The sequence below is a fragment of the Monopterus albus genome, unplaced genomic scaffold (assembly GCF_001952655.1).
Source record: "Monopterus albus unplaced genomic scaffold, M_albus_1.0 scaffold47.1, whole genome shotgun sequence".
Classification (NCBI taxonomy): Eukaryota; Metazoa; Chordata; class Actinopteri; order Synbranchiformes; family Synbranchidae; genus Monopterus; species Monopterus albus.
In genome coordinates this window covers 1,610,745-1,623,126 of record NW_018127927.1, presented here as the reverse complement: position 1 = coordinate 1,623,126, position 12,382 = coordinate 1,610,745, and the positions used below count along the sequence as shown (strand labels likewise).

General features: G+C 39.2%; 1 protein-coding gene and 1 long non-coding RNA gene across 3 annotated transcripts in view; one reads left to right on the top strand and one right to left on the bottom strand.

Moving 5' to 3' along the window:
- gabrb4 (gamma-aminobutyric acid type A receptor subunit beta4) overlaps positions 1-11,151 on the bottom strand; it is a 66,313-nt gene extending 55,162 nt beyond the window's left edge. For both annotated transcript variants that reach the window (XM_020600501.1, XM_020600502.1), the window contains exons 1-2: positions 9,983-11,151; positions 7,927-8,021 (exon numbers count right to left, since the gene is read on the bottom strand). In XM_020600501.1, coding sequence (XP_020456157.1) covers positions 7,927-8,021; positions 9,983-10,062 — 175 coding nt within the window. In that variant the 5' untranslated portion in view covers positions 10,063-11,151. The remainder of the gene's footprint in view (positions 1-7,926; positions 8,022-9,982) is intronic.
- On the top strand, positions 1,400-5,043 carry LOC109960435 (uncharacterized). The gene is made up of 2 exons (XR_002274999.1): positions 1,400-3,874; positions 4,434-5,043. It is a non-coding gene; the product is annotated as an uncharacterized LOC109960435 (long non-coding RNA).
- Positions 11,152-12,382: the final 1,231 nt, after the last annotated feature.

The window sequence follows — 12,382 nt, the reverse complement described above, 5'->3', positions numbered from 1 at the left end:
ATTTGTGACATGTCACCCATGCTTTTATGATTTGTTATTACATTACCAAGAAGGCTGAGGTGTGAGTAAGGTGAGAGCTAAGCTGGGTCCTCTTATCTTTGCCAGCTATCTATATTAGTTTTTTCTTGCTCATAATTAAGATTATTGCAGTTGTCTTGCTACAATCCTGAGCGAGTCTGCAGACTCATGCCTCATTATGTTTGCATATGTTTCCAGTTCCTATGCACAAATCAATCAACAGAAACTGTCAGACCACCACACCATTTTTCCTGACTAAAAATACTCAGTACTGTCTGTGACACTGTGTAGCAGGAGTACGCAGACAAAGCAACAATCTCCTACTAGATCGCATGCAGAAACAGGCAAGACATGCATGTGACCACACACCAACTGGCCTACATAACTGGCATAAGTAAATGATGTCGCTACTGTGATGAATAACCTATTCAGTGACCTGCATCTGTGCCATTGCCATGGGTGGTACTTTTTAAATTTTATAAGTAAAGGTAACTATATATACTGACTGAATGGAACAACAAGTATTCTTTTCATGCACACAAAGGTAATACCTGCTATTTAGATAAAACAAATACAAACTTTGTCTGAAGAAGAACATTAAATGTCATTCTACAATTAATACTAATGATGCTATAAAACTGATTTTATAATTTTATAGGTGTGATTAAAAAGTTTAATGTACATGTCAAAGGAACATGCCTCTCTTTACAGCAGTCTCATATAAACAGCCATTAAACATTCATGGTAATGTTGTTATTTATTTAAAAAATATTCAAATAATTGAGTGTCTTATGATACCGACTGAGCTATTTTATGTATTTAATTGCTCTGCTTATGTATTTAAATACATTATGCGCATGTGTTGGGGCCATGTTGTCCAAGTCCAGTTGATTTTTCTACTGTTTTTTCAGATTACCCATAGGCAGCATTTGTAGGCGTGATTTTATTGTAGCAGCAGACATGCAATGTCTCAAGCAGCCCTGAATGCTATAAGTGTGCGCACGCATGCAAGGCTGTATGAATCAGAGAGGGGGGAAAAATGTGATGGTGGGAGGAATAGAGAGAAGAACATGGCTTCAGTGACATTTTGTATAGATATGAATTGCAATTCATTTCTGATTTTCTGTAATTAATTGTGACACTTTGGTAACATGCTCTACATATTGTCAAACTGTAGGTCAGTGTGAGATACATCTGAAGAATAAATAGTTGTAGTTCTAATTACCATCTGCTTCTTTATTAATGTGCAGCAAAAAGGAAAAAGCTCAATTTAAGTATGTAAATATTCATAAAATAGGGAAACATGAAAAAAATGATTTCTTGCAAAAGAAAGAAAAGAAAAAAAACTGTTGAAAAATCACAAATTTAATGTTATGGCTGTTGTTATTTTATCTTTTATTTATCATCACCAGTTGCCCCAAACAATAACAATTAGCACTCATAAGTTGGTTTGATATAACTTATACCTATGTGGTAGAGATTTTCTTGGAATCAAAATGGCATCTGTAGTTCATTCACCTAAGCTGGGTAAACTAGCAAAGCATAGCAAATAGTGCATACTTTATGTAGTCTCTGAGCATGCTTAGTGAAGTCTGCATGAGTTGTTATAAACATTTTTCAGAATAAATCACGTACATGCAAAACACACTATGAGCCACACTGCTGCACTTGGTGACACGTTTCTAACTCGTGAAAAATGATGTTTTTTTTTTCTTTAGAAAAAAGCTCCAGAGGCTGAGAATGGGCCTCAGTCTTTGAAGTAAGAAAGTCAACTGCTCATGAGCAGCATCTCTGCTCTGTTTACACTACACCACTAACCTCTCACATGTTATGTGTACTTGCTCTGCTAAACCATCAAGGGCATGATTAAAAGGAGCTATGTCCACATAACAAATGCCAATCTCTTCTATGAACTCATTGCCTACGCTCACCTGCTACCCTAAGCTCCATTCTACAATTTACCAAAGACCAGAAGCAGGATTTCACTTTGTTCTTTACTTCTTTGTGTATTGTACCGTATATTGAGCCACCAGACATGGGCTGACAGACAAACAAGGCTTTTTACCTGAGAGGTACTCTGACCATTCTCCTGTATCTCCTTCTTTACTCAGTTGTAGGGAGGTAGAACCATTCTGGTTCCCAAACAAGCTGTAGCCATCTTCCAGAAAATGTTTATGCACGACATATAGGACAGGATAGGGTCCTTTTCTATTCACCATCTAATCAGTTTTAGGTGTTGCCAGAATTTATGAGGCAAACCTAATGGGTGTTCCCGTACCTGACCTGAGCTCAAAAAATGTCTTAAGACTGGTGGCCTCTTGGATGGTTGTGATTTTATCATCCAATGGGGACAGGTCCACTGCAATGACAGTAATTTCCAAGTATGTCACAATTCAGTAGGTGCCCAAAACATATTTCTTTCTTTTGAGTCAAGGCCCAGTATCTAAAAGACCTGATCCAGGCTGCAGAGTGCTCTGCTATTTTGACACTGGCAATCAAAATGTTTTCAAGGTGCTCATGGCACATGAGTAGCACCATGGAGCAGATTGTCCATTGCTCTCAAGAAAATGGTGGGTCTGGATGCCACAAGCACCAGGCCAAGTTTGACCAGCCATGTGCAATGGATAGCCAACAGTTTGATTACCTCAGTGGGTGGTTTTACTGACAACTTCTTTCACTCTACTTTATTGCTGAGCACTGATCAGTTGGAGGAGTGTGAAGTTCAATGAAAATCTACAGGTCATTGGTGGACATGGTGGACTACTTCTGCACTAATTGGTTGCTCCTAACAAATCATAGGCTAGGCTTGTAAAAGCACGCTTTGGCCTGCAGTTTGTCTTTAATGCATATGCCTTTCAAAATGTCACAGTGTCCTTCTGATGTACTTGATCCACAACTTTAGCTTACCTTGCACTAACCTGTCTTTTTCATACTGTCCTTTGACTAAACGATCTGCTGAAACCACCACTGATTTGTGTGTGGGTTTGTATGTGTACAACAGCCTTACATTTTTGGTGATGAAAGAGAAATGGATTACATGTACATAATTTCTTGTAAAGCCCTCTGAGTGACTGAAAGTGATGTCCCAAATCAGTGTGAAATGTTAGTGACCTCGAACAAGGCCAGCTTGCCTTAGAGCATGTCAAACACAATGCAAAAATCCCAGTGCCTTAACTGGATTATCAAGGACTGCTTTGGTGGTGATGTTTTGAAGATCATTACCTAGAAGATCATATGCACCTTGCACACAGCTTTTCAGCTTTGTTTGTAGTCACATCACAGTCTCCGTCTCTGTCTATACTCCATCCAAGCATTAGTTTTCTCCACATTTTTACTGAAATTCTCAAACAGAGGCATATTTCCATGGAGAGCCATTCATCCTCACACATCCCCTTGAATCATCTGTCTAACTTGCAAAGGATATTTCTCAGAATCACATTTGCTCAATTGATTCCTAGATTAAAGTTAGGAACTGGAATTTTGTTAAAGAGAAACAGAACTACAGAGCGATTGTACAAGTGTTATGGTTTGTGGACCTCGCTTCCTGTTTTTCTGTTGTTTCCCCCTGGATTCCCTGTCACTCCCTGCCTGTCATGTCCTAGCCAGCATAATTATTCATCATTACATCCACCTGCCACTCATTACCTCCCGGTTCAGTTTCTTATATATACACCCCCTTTCCGTTTGCTCCCCACTGGTTCATTGTCTACGCTCACCTGCTACCCTAAGCTCCAGTTCTCCATTTCCCAACTCTGCACTCTCCAGCTTTCCGTTTCACGGCTCTGTGTTCTTGCTCCCCCAGCTTCAGTTCTCCATTCCCTGACTCAGCACTCTCCAGCACAGCACTCAGTCTCAGGTACTCCACTTGCCTTTCTATCAGCACCACGCTATTTGCCTGCCTTCATCCCCAGCACCATGCTACTTGCTCTGCCTTTGTTTCCTTCTCTCCTCCTCCCAGCAACCTGCTCCTCATTTCTTCATTAAGCTCCTTTTGTGTTTCAATCAGTGTGTGTCTGCATATTGGGTCCACCAGTTACCTGCTGCCCCTGACAACAAGCGACACAGGCCAACACATTAGTCCTATCACAACACATCCTTCATTTATGCTGATATCAGATATTCTGGCTTAACTGAAGCGTTTAAATCCAAACTCTGTATGCTATAACTTTTAACTAGTGGCAGAGTCTTGATTATTTCTTGCACTATATTTGCTACTATTTTCCCACTGGTGGATTCAGTCTCAATGTATCTACCTAGTTGTGTAAAGTATAGGCCATGATGTCCTGCTGACAGATTACTGCAGACCTTTGAAAACTACTGCATCTCTCAAACTCTGCTCTTCCCTCGAGCACATGAGCATTCAAACTGTGTGCATCTTCCTCTTTCATCTTCTACTTGTTCCCTCTGTCACTCAGGTTCTCTGTGCTGGACCATCAACCATCCTGGGACCTCTCTGTCTTCTGGCTGTTGGTGTCTCTTCAATGTCTGGACCTGAATCGTCCTTCAGGAATCCTGGGCCTTTTATTGGTTAATTTCCTGTTCATTTGTTCACTGACTGTCTATACTATAAACCTACTGTGTTGATTTATTCTGTACAGACAACATCTATTGCATGTCTGTCACTCCTGGAAGAAGCATCCCTCCTCTGTTACTCTTCTTGAAGTTTCTTCCATTTTTATCTGCATTAGATTTTTGTGGGCTGGCAGTTTTTCCTTATCCAGTTCGAGGGTCTAAGGACAAATATAAATGAACTTGATTCAGCTTGACTCGACTGGTACTGTAATACATGTCAGTTTTAATTTTACACTCTCATATCTCAAATTATTACCAACTGATGTAGTCTAATATCGCATAAAAGTGTCAAGGTATATAGAAGTGTGATGATTCAGAGTGGGGAAATGTGTTTAAAAAACAAGGTGTTATTCTCAGGAAATGATACTCTATTATCAAGGTCAGCAATGTTGTGGTTACCTTGCTGAATCTAAATCTGTACAGGTAATCCAAATAAACAAATAATGAAAGTGAGGAGACATATATACAACTGACAACTTATGCCATTACATTCTATTTGGAAAATATTACAAAGATTAAATTTACTTCACTTTTATTTTATTTTCTGTTCCATTCTGTAATGTTGTTATTTGTTTATTTAAAAAAATAATCATAATAAGTGTAAAAAATGACATTGAGTACTACTGTAAAATCACAAATGATGGGTTAGCTGCTATTTGGGTCTTTTTACCAGTTCAGAACTCTGTTTCTTGAATTCTAGTTTGGCTCACAGATTAATAGGAAGAAGAGAGCAGAATGGGCTTTACATCTGGATATACTGGTAGTAAGGCCACCACACATCCATAAACCTTTATGACATTCCTCTCGGCAGCCTCTCCCTGACCATTCAAACCACAGGCTCTTTCCCACTGATGTACACTGTTGAGTTAGTTTTTATTTCAGATGCGGGTGTTGGTTTAGCTATTAAGAACCACAGTCAGTGTCCAGCAATGTGCAAAATTAAAACCCTCTTGGGAGAATCTCAAGAGTTGAAAGTTGTCAGCAGTTGTGTCAGGACAGAAGTAACTGCTGGAACTATGAAGACATGATGGACTAAGGCTCCCTGACCTGACAGGAATGCACAGCTACTCACTCCTGCTCTGCCCACTGCAGTGCATTCGCAGCCCACTGTACAATAGTGACCTATAACCAACAAATCTTAAAGCAACCAAACAATAGTGTAAATACGAATATTTTTAAACTCTTTGCATTTTGTGATATTTACTATTTGAAAATGGGGTGAAGATTTGCTTGCCCATGGCTTGACTGCAAATATGAAATTCTTTAATGTCAATGTCAATTTTCAATGTCAACTACTACTGAGCATTAAAAGATTATTTCAGCAGCCAGAAACAAAGCTAATGAAACATTTAATTGCTGCTTGTTCTCAGGAATGGCAGCACTCCAAAACACAGAACAAAGACATAACTATAGCATATTTTGTCTAACATCATGCTAACATGCTTTGGGATATAAGGCTCCATGAGAGCATTTGTTTTTGCCAGAGCACTCCACCAGGGGAAACTTATATGCGCAGATGCATCATCTATATATTTTCCACTGCATGCTCTTATTCATGTCAAGTGTGGTGTTGTTGCAGGACTGACAGGCTGCTACCTGCAGCCCATTTAAAAAGATGCTGGTGAATAATAGAAGCACCGTTTAGTTTGATATATCCGTTGATTAGAATAATAATCAGATACACTATATGTATTTACTTCTACATTTATATTTAAACAAACTCAGTATTCTAAACACATTAGGTTATTTAATATTACAGAGAAAGCCAACATGCTACAGTGAATTAGGATATGTGAAATTCCTAAAGCAACAAACATCGTCATGTATCATGTCATCATTACATGATTTTGTTTAATGTATTCTTGCCTTTCTAAACATAACCTGACTGCATAGCATACTATATTCAGATGTTTTGTACGCAAGTCACTGAAAGTTGTCTCTACCTACCATATTTCAATATGCTGAATGATATGTCTACCATTTCTGACTGGTAAATTTTACGCATAACTCGATAAAAATAGATGCATTTGAGAAATAAATAAAATTAAAATGTTAAGATTTTAAGTATGTTTTTCAGCCTGTGAATGAAATGTATCAACAAGATATTTTAGCCAGGCAACACTGGAATTGGAGCAAATGTAAGTGGCGACAGATACTCTATTGTGTTATTTGCTCTTGTTAAATTAATATCACACCCCGTTCACATGCCCTGGCAGTGAAAAGTCTCCTTTTGTTCTTTTCCAGGCAGAGACTGTTACAAATGACCATAGGTTTTTCTGAATACAAAGCTTTTGAATACATGTACAAGGCAAGGACAATAAAGCTTGTGCTGAAATTAATAAGTAAAATCTCACATACTGCACTGAATTAAAGCCATTGCTATGGCCGTCAGTCAGCCAATAATTTGATTGCTAAGTTATGACATCATCAGTGAGTGGCCTTAGCCCCAGATGCTACAAGTCAAAACAATAAATCAAGAAACATACTTTTCAATTTGATCATATACGTCATAATTACAGGAACCATATATAATTTGCAAAATATGTTCTTTTCTCTCAAAAATATTTAATTTTACAATAAAGCATTCCCATGCAATTCAAATTTCTACTATGTATATTTATTTACTATACTGCTTACCAATTATTGTGGTTAAATAGCTTCAGTAAACAATCAACCCAGTGACATACAGTATACTAATAACTTGTTCCTCACGCCTTCTATTTTCAACAATCATAAAATACCATTATTCTAATGAACAGATGTAAAAGATGCACAATTTCCAATAAAGGTTAATGATGCAAACTGTTTTCCCTGATCTGCAAATCAGAGACACTGCCACAGTATGTCATACAAAGGGGTCATAAAACATCTTTAATCAAAAGAGTATTAAAAATAAATGCATTCACTCTCCCTAGCCGTCCCTGGTAGGCTAGTAGTTAAGGCACAGCGGCGAGATCGGGTTCAAATCAGGGTTGCGTCATCCGGCGTAAAACACGTGCCAAATGTTAACATGACAGTCGTCAGTGTGACGATTCGCTGTGGCGACCACTAAACGGGAAAAGTCGAAAGTAACTTTCTTACATTCACTCTCCCTGATTTTAGTGTTTGATTGCTCATTTTTATGTGTCCTACTTGTTGAGGAGCAGCCATCTTCGTTATGTGAATAGCCCTGACATGGTTGCAGTCACTTCAAAGCTATTCCCTATAGTTTGCCACGAAACACTGACAGATTTCAGAGAAATGACTTGTAAATTTCACTGTGTACAAACGCTGACTTATAAAATCCTCGACAACAGCGCTTGAGCCCCCAAAAGCACATGAAGTCACAACACGTACCTCCAAAATCAGGCCTTAAACGAATGTCATATCCCTTCAGCAACTTGTCCACGGTGGTCTTGGCCACAGACATTCCAGTGCTTCCAGTGGAGGAGCTGAGGGAAGAAACCACAAGAGACATTTTAAAGCCATATTTAAAGGAGTGGGGGTGGAAGGATGGGGAGAAGCAAAAACAGACTGATAACTCTGTCAGAGACCTTTTGTTTCTCTATAGCACACCTACTGTGTGATGAAGCCTGTACCTGAGATTACTGACTCTGTTCTCAACATTAATGCCATAAATGCTATGTTTGAAGAGGAAGCTCCTACATCAACATGGTGAATCTTTCACAATGGTTAAAAGGTATTAGGACATGCTAAGCATCATCCAAGACAGATTTATACATCTATCTATATAACTCAGTTTCTTCTAAAATAAGCATTAATTTTCAGTATTTTGACCATTTCATTCTCAATATTAATTGATTTCAGTTTTAATCTGGCAGTCTTTGCTATCACCTCCTATTGGTAAGATTAAAATTTAAATTCAAATTAAATATCCACACTGCAAAGATTAGATTAGATTAGATTTTTTAATATCATTTATGATAATAGTAAAAGTATACTGACTGTTGTCATGAGAATGGTATTTAAAAGGGCCTTGTATATGCATTTTTCCACTTGTAGCCCCACTAACTGTATAACTATCAAATCATTGTGGAGCTGTGATGATGATACAACTGTCAAGTATGTTGTTGATGTCTGTCCTTGAAAATAGTGACATTATAAGTGACAGTGTCACAGTTTTTTTGTTTGACCTATGAGGCAGAGGAGCAAAGTCTTATTCATGTACATGGAATTAAATATGCTCTGGGTTATAACATAGCCTCCAGTCATGCCGTCAGAGGTGGAGGCTTCATTGGTCTGAGCCTGAAGACAGATTATCCCTGGGGAGAACCTGAACTGACACATATAACACTGGTGCCACGACCAGCTTCACCTGACTGAGACCAGTTCTCCAGCTGAGGTTACGTGGTACAGAAAGGGTGTGGAATGAGTATGAATAGAGTAAGTGAGTTAAAACCGCTTCCCTGATAAGAATTCTAGCCCTCAGCTCAGTCTGGGAAGCATGGTTCAGTTAGCTCATACAGTAGGCAGTGCAGCTGTTCATCAAGCTGGCCAGTTCCACGACTTGTGGGTTTGACACCTGAGAGCATCTTCATAAAAGAACACTAATGAAACACACACATTCATCTGATATTATTAAGGAATCAAAATGTGACAAAGTGCGAACCAATCCTCACTGAGCACTTAAATATTGGTCTTGAGGCTGTAGGTTACTGCAGATGAGGAGGAGTAGGCCACAGGGGACATATATGAGTGCCTTTATCAACAAAACAATAAAGGAAGTGATCAGGAGATTCTCACTGTGATGATGATCATGGAGTCTTGTGCAGTAATTCATTCTTGTAAACATTCCAAGACTAAGACAGGAGCTTATTTATTGAAACGTTAAACCGTGTAGGCTACCCTTCCTCCTGTTTTAAGAGCAGCATCAGACCATGACCTGTTGGAACTATTTGTCCATTTTAATTGATTTGGTTTGGGTTAGCAAAACGAGATATTAAGATGACTGTATGAATAGAAATATTGCTTTTCGTTTATAGACGTGAAACATAAACAGGCTTGTAGGCTGAATGATTACAGCGCTGTAGATTCACACATCTATCTCCTTATCATAGCATAATTAATCGATGATCAACTGATCCTATCATCGTTTAAGCCTACTGTAGCCTACTGATGTCATTTTAAGCAGGCATCAGAGTGGAAGTGGTCCCTATGTATATCCCCATTTTTATATCAGAGTACGTTTCACAAAAGGCTTGGTATCGTGCATGCGCGTGTTTTACGCTCGCGCGCGCCACTGCTACCTCTATTGGAGCATATATCGGCAGCAATGCCCCTAATAAATAGGCCTGGGTATACCCTTAATGCGATTTGCCACATCTCAGCCTTTTATTGACCAGTAATCATACCAATTGGTGTGAAAGGTATTTTTTAACCAAGGTTTTCTTACCTTTGAGCAAAGCATACGAAGGACAAAGCCGCCAGAGCAGAGAAAATTCCACATAATTTATCTTCTTGACGACCCAACATTTCCACTAATCCTTAGATATAGTTTCTATAATCCAACCAGTCCAGTGGTCCTCCCGAAAATGCACAAAGTAAAAACTGGCAATCAAAAGATAACTGCCTTTTAAAAATGTCGAATAAGCTATCTTACATCTACGCATTCGATGTCTTCATTAAAATAGGGTTCTCGAATTAAAAAATCTTGTAATTGGCCCCCGCTGTTTTCCCCAGCTATGGAAATCCGTGCAGGTCACAGAGCCCCTCCACCAGCACTAGAAGATCAGACATCTTGCTAATGAAACGCAGCCTAGACAATACTTTTAAAAGTGATGATAAGTATTCTTCCTCTTAAAAAACAACAAGCACTGACATGAATGACTGAGCAGCAGCCTCTTGATGATCAAATTGGTGGATGAAATTTCCCAGTCCAAATCTGCAGAAGAGGCATGGTTCCAGCTCTGGCGCCAGACTATTCCACAACGTGATACTGTTAAAAGATATTTGTTTGAGCTGGAATCGCTGGTCGACTGAAGCGAAGCAGAGGGGTTTATTAAAAGATGAAAGAAATGTTCATTCCCTTGTTTCCGTTGCTGCTGTTGATGATGATGTAGATCAGTGCAAAGTCACTGAGGGGAAAATGCACATTGAAAAATCAGTGGGTAATATCTGATGCAGACGTCAGAGCAGGCTATATCACTCCTCTGGTGAAAAAAACATTAGATGCCCAGAAATATGGATGCCCCCTGATACGCCAAAGCATGTATCACAACGTCGGATTTCATATCAAAAATGCAAGCCTGTCTGACAAGCCCACTTGCCTCCGATGTCCGATGTTAAATGGCGTTTGCACACGTTATTCTGGTCCGCTCGTCTTCTCACTGATGAAACGACAGATATTCAACAGTTCAGAGAGACATGATAAGGAACTCTTGTTTCTTCTTGATTTTTTTTATATTTCGTTTAAGCTCTTGGTGTCCTATTGCCGGGGTAGAAAGGGGGAAACCTAATGTGAATTCCTTAGCAACAGCCCATTCACGGGCTGAATTGTCTGTCTGTTCTCTCTGAAATCCGTTAGGATGCTGTGAGTGTGTGCCGGTGCGTTTTCGTGCATTTCTTCCACTTTGTCACATTTTTGAAACACGCACACACACAAACACATCCGTATGTAGGTACCCACACACAATCATAGGCTACATCTACACGCACTCGCACAACAAGAACAACGATATTTTTAAAAAAAAATATTTGTACTTTTTCACAAACCAAAATTTTCTCTTTTTTATTTGAAACATAAAGATGCTTGCTTACAGGCGCACACAACAATTCAAGACTCGTTTTATACAGAAGAAGAGGTTTTCTTCAGTGATCTCTGTGCTGTCCAGTTGCTAAGCAACCCAGCCAGCACTGATGCAGTTGTGGTGATTCGAAGGCTATGCGCAAAGGCTCATTTAAAGGAGTAGACCCAGTGCTGTCACCACTGTGGTGTTAGTGCAGACACAAGTGATGTGCCATGGAGCCATTTCTGCTATGACGAGGGAACGGGGAGGAGGGGGTGTGCTTATTTATTTACAATAATACATGTAAAACAAACGTAACGTGTCATGGATATCAGACTACTTTTGCTTCATCATCATCCTCCTACTCCTCATCACCATAATTGTCATGGCCACAGGTGATGTGACAAATACAGTAACTGAGTCAGTTGGTCTATTGCCTCACTTTTTTATTTGTCTTCAAATATGATATACCATTTGTTGCTACTGAACATTCTCTGTTGTCCTCCATACACAGAGCTACGTAGAATTCACTTCGTCCATACCACAGGGGATGTCACTGCACTGAACAGAAAGGATATGACCTAGAAGAAGAAATAACTATTTTATTTGGTTATCTAGTATTTTTTTTTCTGGTTTGGATGACAATGTTATTCATACTTGAATGTCAATGAAAAACAAAAAAGGAAGAAAATGCATTTGTATTTTGGCTTTGGTAAAGACATGGTTCAAGCACTTATTAACTGGGTTGTCTTCACCCCCAAAACCAAGTAGATGACTGACATAATGTGTCACACATAGTGCGTCTTAAGTAAAATGGCATTGCAATTACATTCTGTACAGTAGATCAAAGGGCAACGTCCATGACTAGCCATGACTTTGCACCCAGGGGTGGGCAATTAACTTCACATGATCTGTAAGATTCAAACTGGCTTGCACATTTCCTTTCATTTCCAATACTTGCATTGCAGTTACACCAAACCTATAAACAGACCGACCTGCTCGTAAACAGGAACAGGAAGTTGCTATACTGGAGGCAGCAGCTGCAGGCTCAGGCGGAGGTAGCAGCT